The sequence below is a fragment of the Pyxicephalus adspersus genome, chromosome 5, assembly GCF_032062135.1.
Source record: "Pyxicephalus adspersus chromosome 5, UCB_Pads_2.0, whole genome shotgun sequence".
Classification (NCBI taxonomy): Eukaryota; Metazoa; Chordata; class Amphibia; order Anura; family Pyxicephalidae; genus Pyxicephalus; species Pyxicephalus adspersus.
Genome location: NC_092862.1, coordinates 105,141,253 through 105,157,639, shown reverse-complemented (window position 1 = coordinate 105,157,639; position 16,387 = coordinate 105,141,253). Strand labels below are relative to the sequence as shown.

The 16,387-nt window shown below is 39.1% G+C and overlaps 1 protein-coding gene across 2 annotated transcripts in view; it reads left to right on the top strand.

Moving 5' to 3' along the window:
• The window catches only part of CMTM7 (CKLF like MARVEL transmembrane domain containing 7), a 63,457-nt gene that overhangs the window by 12,565 nt on the left and 34,505 nt on the right, over positions 1-16,387 (top strand). Inside the window, exons 2-5 of one of the 2 annotated variants that reach the window (XM_072412371.1) lie at positions 6,130-6,303; positions 8,133-8,231; positions 9,904-9,985; positions 10,781-14,916. In XM_072412371.1, the coding sequence (XP_072268472.1) occupies positions 6,130-6,303; positions 8,133-8,231; positions 9,904-9,985; positions 10,781-10,794 (369 nt within the window). In that variant the 3' untranslated portion in view covers positions 10,795-14,916. Of the gene's footprint in view, positions 1-6,129; positions 6,304-8,132; positions 8,232-9,903; positions 9,986-10,780; positions 14,917-16,387 lie in introns of those variants that run through there. The other variant, XM_072412370.1, reaches the window with a different exon arrangement.

Below are 16,387 nucleotides of genomic sequence, written 5' to 3'. Positions count from 1 at the left end.
ATATTTTGGTCCAGTTCCTAAAGAAATAGTACTTGTGTCTACCTTTCTCTAGACAGACAATCCAATAGCTTTTTCCACAAAAATGTTATTAGTGTAGTATATGAGAAACACTCAGTTATGTTAGTTATGTGTGGCATTTCCCCCCCAAAATGCTGAGATTAGTGAAATGTGGGGCTTTTCTTTCTTTCTAATGTTTGTTGGATTACATCAATTTCCTCTTGCATACATTTATGTACAGGACAGCTGGTAATGCTCTTTCATGCAGCAAGCTACTCCCTTCCTGTTCACAAGTTGAGTAACGTACTCATAAAAGTTTACATAGCATGTATATCTGACCTTATTTGTGTAAGACCTAAATAGGAGCAGGTTGCCCTCACTGCCAGACAATATACTCATATTTAACTCCTCTTACCTGTAATCACAGAATGACTTGTTTCCTATAAAATATTACAAATTATAAGGCTTCCTGTTTCACAGAGTGTGACCCAGTCATGTTACTCTGTAGGCAGCATTTGATGTCCTTGTTCTTTACTAGAGAGCTTGTTGTTTGATTATTGTTTGTACAGATTTCATCTTCCCAGAGCAAATGTTCTGCATAATATTCATCTATTTAATCAGGATAATAGGAGCGATAAGAAACTAGGTCTGTAAAACACTGTCGGGTCTCCTCATTGTGAGTGAATCCAGAATGTATAATTAGCCTGAAAGTGTATATAAAAAAAACAATTACGGTAGCTTTATTTCATTTGCTCCCTTTTGCTCTGCTAAATTTACAATTGAAAGCGTTCTGTTATATCTGTTCATTAAGTAAAAAAAAATATAGTTATTGATCCTGCCATTGATCTAGTGCTGTTCTGTGCTCCGTGCTGCCCGGTTCACCATTGTGGACTACAGAAGATAGCCACACTATGCTATAGAGATCAAAAGAAAGTGAAGTGTTCTGGAGTATAAATACACTTCCTAGGCTGACTACTTGCTCCTCCTTAGATAAAATAAAGTGATTTATCATGTTAAGACAAGAAGTGTGTTATTTTAGGAGCACTTTCCAGATCATGAGTTGAAACTATGGAAAAATATGTCTTAGCAATTAAAAAAATAAAAAAAAGCAGTCACCACATTTTAGGATTTAGGTTAAGTTACAATTTTAAAACTATTTTCGTATGTGGCCATCACTGACTTTAAGTGGAACTAGGCGATGTCCCCTCAGCAATACAATAATCACCCCCTTCTAATACAAATCATGCGCTCCATTGGTATCAGTAGCACTGCTCTATCTTGGTTTGCTTTCTACCAGTCTACCAAATTTCTTTCAACGGTAATTCCTCCTCACCCACTCTCTCCTTGTTGGTGTTCCCCAGGGGTCAGTCCTTGGACCAGTTTTCTTTTCTCTGTACACCTCCTCTCTCGGTAGTCACATAGCATCCTTTGGTTTATAGTACTATCTGTATATCTGTCTACCCCTGACTTGTCTCCCTCAGTCCTGGAAAAGGTTTCATGCTGCCTGTTGGCCATCTCATTATGAATGTCTGAAAGATTTCTGAAACTCAACCTGGATAAAACCGAACTCATCTCCCCCCCCAAATTCCAAATCTCCCCCTGACTTATTTCTACCTGTCAATAACACTTAGGAAACAAATTCAAGCTCCTGTGCTTTGCCTTTAAATCCCTCCACAGTTTTTGTCCCACTTACCTTTCTGACCTGATAGAAAAATACTCCCCTAGCCGCTCTCTTCGCTCCTTCAATTACCTTCTAATGACTTCTTCACTCATAACCTCATCACATGCACGGCTCCAAGACTTTTCTAGGACTGCTAAGACTCTCTGGAATGGTCATCCTTGTCATATTCAGCTTGATCTTACTTTCTACTTATTTTTCAAGCTTGCCTACCCGTTTTCTTCTGTCTTTTAAAACCATCACTACTTTCTACTCACCATTCCATACTCCCCTCCTACTGTGTGCCACTTTCTCCCCCACTTGTGTCACTGTCTGTATCTGTCATTTACAACCCCTATTTATTGTACAGCGCTGCGTAATGTGTTGGTGCTATATAAATTCTGTTTATTAATAATAATATTAATTATAATTGACCATACAGGAATGACATAACCCCATCGTATGGTAGGTATTTTAGACTGCTGGTATATCCTAGCTTCCTGCATTGAGCTGCTTGTCTACATAGAGAAGAAGATTGCGAACAGGTTAAAAAAAAAAGTTGCAGTACAGACGTGAAAACCTAAGAAATATGTATCTGTGCCCCCCCACCCTTTTCCACATTCATGGGTATTGTTTGCCTAATTTATATAGACCAGAAGTAAAGAAGGTTCAGTTGCTTCAGAGTGTTCATTCCATATCCCCACAGAAAAGGTTTTTGTTTTCCAAAATCACTTGAATGTTACATGGCCACTTTAGATGTAAATGATGCTTAGCAGATCTCTTCTTAAATGTCATTTTGCTGAATTAGTCCGTTGCTCATGAGGTTTCAGCTTATCATTGAATTACATCGCACTTTATGCCTCAGTGCAATCATTAGTGCCTTTTATACCATTAGTGCTGTTTTTGTCACTGCAGACAAGTGGTCAGCTTAAACTTTGTATCATTAAAAGTCACAGATCTGTGGAAATGCAGATTGATTTTTTTGCACCTAAAAGTCATGTTTATCAGTCTAACACTGACACAAATTTGTTGTAGTTCATTTTGGGGTTGATGGGTAAAGAAAAAATGGCAACAAAAAAAATTTAGCTCTACAGTAAAATATCCATAGTGCAAGATTTTTTTAAATGGATATACACAGAGCAATATGGTGCCTATTGAAACCTGATTGTGTAGCTGTATGTTGGTAAGAGTAATAGTAGTAGTAAGGTTGTAAGCAGTTCTAGCCAACAGGTAAAATGCTATAGAACCAAAACTTCACCTATAAATCAAAACATCCATTTTATCCTCCGTAGGGGTATAACTCTATTTCTACTCTCTGTTTCTTCTTGCTGTATTATGCTGGTTCACACTAGCTCCAGAATCAAACACTATGCTGTTGTAGACATTTACCCCACATTGAAGTGTAACATTTACCTGGCACTGCCCTAACAACCTGACAGCCAGCCATTGGGAACCCTAATTACATTAGCAACCTGGCTACTATTTGGTTACTGAGTTCATGGCGGACAGCAATTCCATTGACCAGTTCACACTATCAACTCCTACAATCAACATTCACAGTGTTCGTCTAATTAAGAAGCCATTGGACATTTCAGAAAATTTACACCGACCCTGCAGACAACTGAGTGCTTGAGTAATGCCATAGTGAACAATTTAGTATAATATATGAATTCTATTGACATTCACCAAGTTAGTACATAGGAAACATGCCTGGTTTGGTGCTAGTGTGAACCTACCCTTACCAGACAGTACAGGGAGTTCTCCTACTAGTGGTCAGAAACTTCTTAGGTGGGTATGTTTGTGAAATTAATTATAGACAGGTAAGTAAAGCTACGTACACACATCAAACTTTTCTCGCCCAATAATCGGCTCAGGGCCTATATCGGGCGAGAATCTGGCGTGTGTACAGCCCGCGTCCCGCGGATCCCTGGACAATGAACGACAAGCGATCCTAATGCAAGGGAAGGGGGAGAGCGACAGAGCGGCACCCTGCTGCCTGCTCTCCCCTCTCCATAGAGCAGAACAGTGCTGTATGTACAGCACTCGTTCATGCATCGTGCGGTTCTTATCGTTGGAAAGGATCCTTAAAGATCCTTTCCAACGACAAGAATTGCACGTGTGTACGCGGCTTAAAACGAGTTCCCAAATCACCAAAGGACTGGTGCATTACATCATAGATTCATTTTTACAAGAGTACTGTTCTCCCAAGAATTATTTTGCAGCTGGGTAGAGAAAAGCTGTGGAATCCAGTAACCCCTATAAATCTGTCAGCATTCTACCACCCCCTTATACTTTGTTCTAACTTTAAAATTCCCACCCACTTATTATGTCCAATTTTTTCATCATCTTTGTAACTTGCCCCAACTGTCCAGTGCCCCATTTTCGTGACCCAACGAAAGATATAAGTGTGCTCCAAGAGTGTGACTGGGGAGGAGTTAGACTTTAGTAGCCATACAATTCCAAGATCCTTATAGGAAGTTGGCAATAACTGATAATACATTCATTACTCCTGTAATATGCCAGTGCTCCCCACTAGTAAATCCACCATCTTTATTTACTTACCAGAAGTGTATAAAAACTATATTTTCTAGTTTTTCATTAACAATTGCAGTAAATAGCAAAGACCAGACAGTAAATGATTGTCTTACTCAATGCAGTGTGTGCATTGTACCCATACACAGCACACACAATACAGCTTGATTCAACACAGAGCTTGTCTCGTCTTCTAAAATATAAACTTACACTTAAAATTATTGATTTTCAGCTTTCAGGTGGAATTAGCGATTTTCCAGAAGCTTGAATTTATTTTAAATTACTGCTTTTATTCTGATAATAAAGACACGGTTTCAGAAGGGGTTAATGGTTCTGGGAGGAAGTTGGCTTATAAATAATGCAATGGACAGTCATAATTGTGGTCTTGTTATGATTGTGCAGTTTTCTTTTTACAGTCTGTTTTATTAATGAATCTTCCAGTACCATTTTGTTCCATTAGGCCTTCCAGTTCCTCTCCTCTAACTTTTCTGACAATCGGCATGTCATACAGATCCAATACCTAACAAATATATTGTATAATTTACAAAACATCAGCAATATCATGAATTTAGATATTATAATATTATTCCATCCTGACCTTTGTAGCATTAACATCAGTAGGTTTCTGTCCTGTATTGTAGCTATGATGTTCTCAAAAAACAAAAAGTGTGTGCTAACCCAGTTCACTAAAGGGCTACCTGGGTAGTATTTTCATTACCTTGCATACCTTTATATATTTACACATTAAGGCTTCCAAAAAGCATGGTTTTATATTTATGTGTTTTGCCCTGTCAGACACATATAAAGACCCTCTTCCTGCAATATATATTTTACATTTTTGCACTGGTGCATGCCCCCCATGGCAGGTCCAAATTCCTTTCCAATTTTTTGACAACTGCTTTGCCTTGATAATAAAATCTATTACAATATTCCCCTTTAATGTTTTTTTTAGCTGGGTGGAAAGAAGCTGTAGGGGTGGCAGCCTCTGTATTGTGACCTAACTATAAGTAACCACAAAAAACAGCCGGGTGGTTACTGAAAGTGCCGGGTGGTGCATCTGCTAAAAGCGGCTAGGGAGAACACTGTATTAGCAAGATTTTCTCCCCCGCCCTCTATAGAGTTCAAAGTAATTTCAGTAAACCCTGCTCAAACCAAAGCCAAGCACTATCACTTACCCCCACTGAACACTAACAGTCCCACTATTCACAAGATCCTCAGCATGTTACACTACAGATCCTGTAAAGATTGGGACAGCTGGCGTTTAACAGTATCCTGAGCTAGCAGGGTCATAGTGATTTCCTATCAGGGACAAATTCTGGTAAAACAGATGATGATCACAATATGTGCAGAGGAAGGAATCATGGGATGACCAGAAAGCAATTCTTTCAGGATGTTCTTTCGGTCACCACCTCATCTGTTTTTCTGGATATTTGCCAGAAAGCAATCTCGAACATAGCTGTATTTATTGCATTTTTATGTATATTTTCTTTGTTTATGTTTAGGACTGAAATATCTTCCATGAAATGTTGGAAGTGTATTATTTTCACATATCTGATTCATAATATTTAATTCCATGCATTGCTGAAAGGTTTCAGGTTTCTTATCACTTACTAAAACAGATTCAGTAGTCATCAGGATTAATAGTGAGGGTGACTAATCCCACTATTGGGAACAGTGACACCAAATTATATATATATATGGGGCTTTTCTTACATTATAAATGTATCAACAGGATCAGCAGTTTTTTTTTGCACTGAATATTTAGCAGACCAAAAGGAAGCAAGTAAGAGAAGTTCCTTGTTAGGTTTGCATATGCTTAAGTATCGTGATTTTCAGTAAAATCCAGTCTCCTCACCATGTATTGTACTGATTTCATTATTATATATTCTATGATATGTTGTTGGGGTTATCTGATGATATATTTATTGTTTCTTTTCTTTCAGGTTTGCTTGCTGATTGCTTTCGTGTGTGTGAGAAGTTCCCCATGGACAGACTATAGCGCATACCGCTATTTTGAAGTTATTACAATATGCTTCATGATATTAATACTTACCTTTTATGTGGTGTCCCTATTCCGGATATACAGGATGTTGACTTGTGTGTCCTGGCCTTTAACGGTATGTATTCAATTATACATCAGAACAGTATTTCTTTCAAGGCTAATGTGCAGATGTCAGGGTGATTACTAAGTAATATTAAAAGGATCATTCCTTCTAAAACTCTTAATTTATGGACAGGCGATGGTAGATTGAAGGATTCATTGATTCCTAATATTTATTGAGTGCATAAAGCAGAATTGTACTCATTCATTTGTGGTAAGCTTTTGCCATAATCAGAAAGTATAGCCCAACATACTTAATGATTGGCACAGATTTACACAATGGAGTGATGATAGGTCCAGGACCTCTCATTGCCATATCCTAGGAAGACACCGTTTATGCTGACTTCTGGGTCCGCAGAATCATTGTTAGGCACTGCATGGCCACTGATGATGTAATTCCCATGTATGTGTCCAGGCAGCTGGCTCTGTATGTGCACACAGCTGAGCTCTACCCTACATAGTACATGCACTGTGCAATGTAGAACTAAAACACTAAGAGCAGAGGCTATGCTTTGCGACAAAAGAGACATTGGATGTGTCTTTGTCAATTACCTCTACCTCCTTTTGACTTTTTATTATTTTACTATGTCCACTTCAGGTATGGGCTGTCCAGCAGGTTGCTGACAATGTGCATAGTTTTAGTAGTGCACCTGGGACTGAAACTCTCTGCATTCCAGCACCTGTCCCAGCCCTCAAAGCTGGAATTGTCAGGCCAAGTGATCTCCACCTGACAGCAAATGTATGGTCCCAACATGACTGCTAAAAGAACGCAGAGCAATGCAGAAGTGTGTTCACGTACAAAAATGCTGAACACCAGTGGTGGAGGCTGCTATAACTATTGCAAGCCATTGTGCACCAGTGCAAAAAGTTGAGAGGGAATTTTTACAGCCTGGCACTGTTCACTAATTCTAGAGGCATTTTCCAACTTACACCAGTACCAGGGGTATTATTGCTGCCAATGATACCATTGTCGGGGGTTTCTTATTACTGACACCGGTTGTTGGGTTTATTTTACTTAAATAAATAAATAAATAAATATATACAGAGTTTACTCCACCTGTAAATTTAGGCCTTTTATGGCCCTTTGTGTTTAAAGCACTTTTTAGTTAGAGTTACATTATCGTTCTCGCCAAACACCCAGCAGGTGGGTATTAACTTATAAGCCTACTTAGTATATATAATATTTACCTGGAAGCATGTTCTTCTTTTGAAAATAGTTAGTTACTGACAGTTTTTAAGGCTTTTGTGTGAAATTATTTTCTTCCTAAGTCAGCAATGACACATTGCAGCTTTTTATTATTTTATTCAACAATCTAACTACAAGTAAAGTTTGTCCTCCTATATAACAGTCAAAACAAGTACCAGATCCAATAAATATGTGATACATAAGCTTCCTAAAGTTATCAAAAACATTATTTAACTTCCCTAAGTGACCCTAAGTGTGTCTTATTCTCTCCATCGTCTGCCTCTAAAACTAGAAAGATTTCTTTTATGTGAATAGGAAATGTGAGCAAATCTGCTAATGAATTCCAGCAAACACTGACACTGTGATTAAGTCTGCTCACACGTGATGTACTGATACTTCAATGCATCAGACTTTGCAGGCTGGGTAAACGCGGAGCCTACTGTATGTACACCTTTGGACCTCTGCACAGAAGTGTGTTTTGTGATTTTAGTTTCCATCTGTACATGGTTTTTAAAGATATAAAACCTGGGGAAACGTGCATATGTTGCATAGATGTACTGAATATATTTTGCCCTGATATACACTTTACTGAGATATTAGTATAATTAGAGAATATACCAGATGTTCAGGTTCATAAAATATCTTTTTCTTTTTTAAAGGAACTGTTACACTATGCCATCTGCACCATCCTTCTGCTCATTGGCTCCATTGTGGCTGCTGTAAAAAGTTATAGTTTTGGTGGATTAGTGGCTGGATCGGTAAGATATGTATGCATGATAACCTGTTATCCTTTAACTTTAACACCAGGGTGGCTTTTCAATGCACAGTGAATAGGTCAGAAGAGTGATGGATGGTTTATTTAAAGGATTAAATCAGACAAACCCTCTAGTGCTTATATAATATATATATATATATATATATTATGGGAGATTGGCTTCAAATGCACTTGCTGCAGATAGGTACCACAGACTTTATATTCAATTTCAGAGCACTCTTCCCATTTTCATTCACAAAAAACAAAATTTAGCCTTCTGGCTCACTCTGTTGGTCCCACAGACCTCACATTTGGGAGACCTTCTCCCAGCTCACAGGCTGCACATAGCCAGTCCCCCTCCTGTGCCTTTTATTATTAATGGTCAGGTGTACCAGAACCATCACCAATCTCTGGCCTGGAAAAGGGAAGAGTGCCTGGCCCAACCATTCCTTCCAGGACACTGTGGGCCTGGATCCTAATTAAATGGCTGCAAATCTGCTGCAATACAAATTCTAGGCAAGGATGAAGTAGATAATGTCAAATATCCTCTAAATTTGGATTTCAACTTTTTCTTCTTCTACAATTTATATATATATATATATATATATATATATATATATATATATATATATATATATATAATTATAGTAACTCAAAGTCTAAACAATTTTCCTTTATTGAATATTAGGTAAAGAAATAAATGTCTTAAATGTCAGGAATCACATCTCTTTGACATGCTTAATAGTGTTCATGCAGTAGGGAAATCTGTTAGTGATCCTGGCAGCTCCACACTGTGTGGTCTATTGTGAACTATACACATGCTGCTCAATCCTCGAAGGCTTGCCCTAAAGTCTGGCACATGCTTGGACAAACTCCTGTTTGTTTTTAGAAAGAAGCTTTCTATCATGTGATGTAAAATTAGATGGCCATCCTAATTAGTTTTTTATTTGAAAATGAAAGATTTATATTACATATAATACAAGGTAATATTTACAGAGTATAAGGTAATTTTGACAGTTGCAGGCAATGGAACAGAACAGCTCTTGTACTGCAGTATTCAGGCTTGTAGGACTCTAGCATAAACTAGATAAGCCCACTATGTTATCTGGCTGTTGGGTGTTTAAACCTGAAACCAATTACTTTTATTATGGAGACACACATAGGTCTCTCCATGGAAAAACAGTTATACATGACTGTGTTAACATGTGACAGTCCACATCTGTCACCATCCAGGCAGAGTATACCAGGGCTAACACATTACATGGGGCTATGCTCCTTTCATCAATTCATTCTGATCATTAAGCATTGATAATAATAATAATTTGTGGCATATTACTGGATAGTCTGGTCTGCTGGTGAGCTGACCAGAATACATGTAATTTTTTTGAATGTATTTTTAATACAAGCAGTCTAATTACCTGAATTTGATTTGCTGTCATTTTCTTGCTGCCTATTGTATGGCAAAGTTCAGATGATGAGGGAAAATAAACACAAGGTACCAATCAGGATTTAGTGCAAGAAAGACATTATTACAAATTTTTCAGTATTTTGCTGATCTCCTTTAAGTATACAGTTAAGAATTATTCTCAATAGATCAAACTTTTGTGTTTATATTACTTTCTTATTAAACAGTGTAAACTGATCTGAGCAATGGACGTGTTCCTTTCATCTTTCAGGTCTTCGGGTTCATAGCTACATTCCTTTGTATTGTTGGCATGGTGCTATCATATAAAGTAACATTTGTGACTCAGTCAAGTGGTAAGTTGTGTTTTTTAAAATAAAATAAAATGTCCCTCATGTCTTTTAGGATTATGTGAATGTTCATGTGAATCTCCAGACATGTATTTTAGATCCATTGACATTGTCACTGGGTATGAATGCTTCTTTTTGCAGTCCAGGCAGATGGTGGGGGTTGCTGTACTTTGCTTCCTAAAAGCTTTACAGCACCCTTTCTTCTCCCAAAACTCTAAGCCTGTGCAAGCAGAGGACTGGCTTTTAGGATGAAATATGCAGATATCAAATTGTGCTGGTGGCTAGATGACTGTCTGAAGGAGTACACATTGGTCAAGGGACAGTCAGGTTGGAGAGCTAAGAACTGGATGATGTTGGATGTCCTCCAGTCAGTTAATGAGGTGGACCCTAAGTTGTTGAAGCTTCCAATGCACAATGTGAGAAGCTGAGAGTGAGCAATTTCAGTTCAAGGGAAGCGTGTGTACAGCTGTGCAAGACTGAAGGGAGAACTGGAGTTCAGTTATAAGACTGCCCATATGCTGTAGGTCCATGCTTTAAATTCTGTTTGTAACAAAATAATCCCAAGGTAGGTGAAGAAGAAATGGCTTAGTAATGACATTTTAAGACTTTTATATATACATGTAATGGTAGGTGTTAGCATTGGTATGCTGTTCCACAAGAAATATTTGAGTAGGGTTCTTGTGAGGTTGGAATTGGGCTCTCTTTGGCCTGTGTCTCTGCCACCAATCAGGTTCTCTCTAGGATGGTGAGCTTTATTTAGTATGTCATGATATAATAATACATACCATCCCTTATTTCCAGGTGGCTCATTATGACTCCCCTAACACCCTAATATTCTAGAGGTGAAAGGACATTGAGGTGGAAGATGTTGGCACTTCCCAAAGTAAACAAACAGAATCCCCTTGGTGGTAAATGTGTTGTACAATCTCAACACTGAAGGCAGCTAATTGTGTAAAATTGAAGAATTAATGAAGCCGTTGTAACACTGCACTGCAGCCTTAACATGAGCACCTTGGTGACTGAACAGCAAGGCTTTCCGGTAATTTTTTATGGAATTCATGGAAGCAACCTTCTTGTCGATTCCCAAAAATCAATGAGGACAACTGACTTTTTCTCCTGACCTTTGTGCTTGTCACTGCCAATTCCTTGCCATACTGCCAACCAAATATGCAACTATTGCACACAAACATTTCTAGCCAAAATGCTATTTATGGACCTATAAAAAGCACACCTATTGTGATTCTTCTTAAAGCCAAAAGAGGATTCTCAAAGCAGAAACTTCCACCAGAGCTGATGAAGAATAGCTTTACAAGATGTGTTTACAAAGATGCCAGTAATGTAGTAGAACAATTAGGGGTCTGTTTATAAAGCAGTGAATCTGGTATTCACCAAACATTCTCTGGTGGAGGATCTTCCAGGTCCATGTGTTTTTAAAATCAGTAACTGATTCACTGGTTTATAATTAGACCCATTATTGATATTTAGCTTTCTAATGCACTGTTTATCTTTTTTTTTTTTAATAAAATACTTTTTTTCTGCAAAAGCAATGTCTATTTCCTGCAGCCTATCTAAAGCCCCATGTGTATCAATGGAGAAACTGGAGTCTAATAGGCTGGGTTCATGCTGCCTTAACACTGGTGTTGTTAGATTGGCAGTTCATCCACTCACAAACCTGCTTTTGGAGAACCTGAACAGGAAGCTAGGACCTGATGGTGCAGATAATATTTGGCCAGGCACATTGTACCCAGGCTGCTTGAATAAAGCACTTTGTTGTTGTTTAAATTGTTGCCAAATAACTCCTTTTCAGCCAGAGTAAAAACCAGGCCATTGTTACCCACTGCCAAAATGCTAGCCTTAGAATGATAGACATAAATCAAATAGTGGTATCCTTGCTTTCCTAGCCTCCCCCAAAAAGGAAACCTACCTTTCCCAGCTCCAAATGCATACATACCTGAATCCCCAAGCCATGGCATGCTTGGCATCTACTTCCAGCAGCACTTGCGCAATTGACTTCCGTAGACTTTCATAGGGTTATCTAAGGCAAGGGGGATCAGGGCAGCACGGTGGCTTAGGGGTTAGCACTCCGGCCTTTGCAGCACTAGGTCCCAGGTTCGATTCCCAGCTAGGACATTATCTGCATGGAGTTTGCAGGTTCTCCCCGTGTCTGCATGGGTTTCCTCCGGGTACTCCGGTTTCCTCCCACATCCCAAAAACATGCAGTTAGGTTAATTGGCTTCTAACAATTGACCTTAGACTACATTAATCACATATGACTATGGTAGGGTAATTAGATTGTGAGCTCCTTTGAGGGACAGTTAGTGACACGACTATGGACTTTGTACAGCGCTGTGTAATATGATGGTGCTATATAAATACTGTATAATAATAATAATCAACTGTGCAATCATGGCCATGAGATGTAAAGATCTTAACCCATGATACTTGCCTGTTCCATTGTAGGGAGCTGCCATCTTCTTACTTCTTCTAATTCAAGAAACCATCTGTGGCCATCTTGATTGCCCAGGCCAGGAGGATGTAACAAGTTAATTACTGTCACTAGCAGGAATTGCTGGATATCCTAGCAGATACGAGGGGGTGCTGAGAAGTTCTTGGCTTTGCCCAGAAAGAAGAGAGCCAGAGTTATGAAATAACACATTTATTCAACATATTCCCCCCTGAGAGTGATGCACTTGGTACAGCGTAGTTGCAGCTTTTCTGAGCCTTACAAATAAAAGTCCTTTGGTTGGGCCGCAAACCAGCTTTGACTTCAGAAATGTCCTCAAATGTTGCCTCTTGAGGTGTTTCTTCAAATTTGGGAACAGATAATAGTCCGAAGGGGCCAGGTCAGGTGAGTGGGGGGGATGGTGGACCAATTGGAAACCCAGGGTGTTCAATTTGGCAGCGACAACGTTGGACCTGTGTGCAGGTGCATTGTCCTGCAAAAAAAGGATCCCTTTGGTCAACTTTCCACAACGTTTCGTCCTAATTGCCTCCTTCAGCTGTTCCAGGAGGTTAGCATAATACTGTTCGGTGATACTAGAGCCCTGAGGTAGGTAGTCCACCAACAGAATACCATCTTTGTCCCAGAAAATGGACGCCATTACTTTTTTGACTGATTTCTGGGTTCAAAACTTCTTTGGCCCCGGAGACCCACTGTGGCGCCATTCCTTTGATTGTTCCTTGGTTTCAGGATCATGGATTCAGGATGTGGAGCCAGGTTTCATCCTCAGTCACTAACCTAGCCAAAAAGTCCTGTGCAGCTTCAAAATGAGCCAAAATGGCTTTGGATGCTTCAACTCGTTCTTTCTTCTAATCACAGTTCAAACATTTCGGCACCCACTTCGCTGAAAGCTTGCGCATGTCTAGGATAGTGGCGATAACAAACCCAACACGCTCCTGTGAGATGTCAAGTATCTGGGCTATCCTTGTTGTGGATATTCGCCGGTCTATAATAATCAGCTCATTGACAGCAAAGCAGGTTGCCAGCTTAGTTGAGGTTGGGGGTTGCCCATTGTGGGGTTCATCTTCAACGGTGAAATTCCCAGTCTTGAAACGAGATATCCAGGTTTTGACAGTGCTGTAGGAAGGACACTTCTCCCCCAGTGTTTGTGACATCTCAGTGTGAATGTCCTTTGCTTAATTTCCCTGGAGAAACAAAAACTTCATGACGACCCAAAACTCCAACGACGACTGCCATCACAGCTTCTCACTAAAAGAAAAAACGCTTTTAAAAAGTGCAAAGACCTGATATTTGCACAGTTACATACTAAGATATTAGGCTGCCATATGCCCCCACACTCATTTTTCTATTTCATCTGGAAGGGGGAAAAAGACAGGAACTTCTCAGCACCCCCTCTTACTTGGAGTAATCAGGCAGATAGGAGGGATTTTTACAGATGGGGCATTGCCTGTCCCATTTTGCAATATTGACCTGCCTGCATTTTTAAACGTGTATCTTTAGTTCCACTTGAAAGGGAGAATTTTTATCCGTATATGAAAGTGCAGTTCTCCTTTAGGGCCTATTTAGACCTATATGGTGCAATAATGCACCAATACCATGTATTGCCATGGTGCTTTCGGGTGCCATTCCAAATGAATGCCACAGCTTTGAGGCAACACATGTTAAGCATGTTACCACTTTGTACTGATCTAAATAAACTCTTAAAAGTAAACCTAGGGTTGAAAACTACCCTTGGAGTGGGCGCTTTAAAGGTAAATGCTTGTTCAGTTCTAGGGAGAACATGGGAATACTTTACTTACCTCATCTTTTCTCCCATGAAAACTCTTCTTTCATCCATCCTCTCTGGGCTGTGGACTGTACATCAGTGTCCACACTTATAAAATAGACTTACCGGCTTGCATTGTAGGAGAGAACATCAGTTCCTGCATATGTGGGCTAGAGTAGCTTACAGATGCGGCTGCTTGAGAATGGTTGCAAGCTATAGGGTTGGTAATTGTGCTTAATAAAGTCCCCCAGGCAAATAACAAACATTTAACACTTCTAGTGCAGTGGGCAGCCCCACTACAAGGGCAGTGTTTTACCCTTCCCAGCGTTACATTAATATGTGGGATGGAAGTCTGTATGTATAATAATATATATTGCCAACTACTGCCATGCTCAGAATGAAAGGGTATACATATCACAAGTATATCAAACATGGAAAGGATGTGTGTTTTGCATAACTTGTCTTCTGTGACGGATTGCCTTTTTTTTATTGCTGTGGTGAATTATAAAGAACATGAAGCTAAACGTCAGACCACATGATTGTTTATTCTAGTTGTTCTCTCGGTCTGTTTTCTCCACCTTGTGGTTAGATGGCTGTCTTATGACCAAGAATGGAATTACTGGGCAGGATGTGCTTTCCATTCACTGCCTCTGGGTCTCATGAAATACATAAAAACTACAAGACTGCAAAAATAAATCATTTAAACTTTGATTGCATGCATTTTTCTATTACAATTTTGTTATACTTTGGCTTGCAACAATATTTTTTAGAATCGAAGCACAACATTATGTGTTTGTTTGTTTGTTGTATATACAATTCAACTCTGATTATAAAATTTTATTATAAAAAAATTGAAATTGGATAATTGGCCTTGATATTTTCGGAAGTTTGAACTATTTCTTGCATGGCTATTTGTGCTAAAGTATTTTGGGCAATATCCATAAAGTGTTAAGGCTTCACACACATAAGATGGTTGTTGTCAGTGATGAATCTGACATGTACAGCTGTCCCCCTACGGTGTCCATCATTCTGTCCTGGTGGAATGATGAATGGTCTAAATGCTTTTCTATGCAGGAGAGCACATTGGGGTGCAACTTGCTCATTTCCATAGAACATAATGATTCTGTGTATAAAGCGTCATCAATATTCTGACATGTATGTAGCCTTTAGGCACCAAGTAAGCACAACAAACTGCAAGGAAAGCATACCTTGGGTGTACTTCAATGATTATGGAGCTAAAAGAGGGAAAAATATTTAGATTTACATAATGCAACCTATTCCTTTTATAGGCTGCTGAGATCTCAGAAATCGGTGAGGCAATATTTTTAATAAGGCCGTACATCATAATGCATGGTGGGGTGCTACTGTGTGTGGATACAAAACGTAATGTTTGTAAAAGCTGGGATATCCTTTGGAAAGAATGACACAACAGTACACAACATGCATTGCCTCAACAGTGTGAATATGGCCAGGTGAAATGGTGCTGCTTCTCACACAAGCACAGCTTCCAATTAGTGTGACTTTTTTTGAACTCTGGATCGGTAAGTATGAGTGGGTCAAGCAGTTTTAGAGTATAAGACAAAACTTATTTTCTTAGGTAATGCAAAGGTTGATGAAAGGGTGAAACCCTCAGGTTATGTCTTTGTCACTGTTTTGGAAACACAATAGGAAATGATGGGGGTTTCCTCTTTCATATTTGTCACCACTTATTAGAAAATTTCCACTCTTATTTTTATGACAACTTAAACATTCATACATTAGCAGTCTGTGCAGAAGTGTGTCTACTGAATTGTAATCATGGATGACTCTCAGATCAGCGACACAGATACCTTATCACATATTGGCTTTGACTAGGAAAACCCTAAGAAAACGTCCCATGAATAGCAGCCTTTCCGTTACCAAACTTTTTTGTAACCATATTAATTTAAACAGATTCCACGTCTCACCAGAAAGAAGAACTGAAAGTTAAACAGCTGTTAATATACATATATGTACGTGTGTGTCAGGGGGTGGGGGGTAAGCATATCTATGTAGGAAAAGGAGATATGACATTGCTTATACTTCACAGCTTTTTTTTATCTGAAAACCAGAGACAGGAAACCAACATTTTCAGATGAAGGTCTGCAATGTCTCCCTTTGTATTCTAACACAGGCTGAGGGTTGTTCTGCCTATATTTTGCTT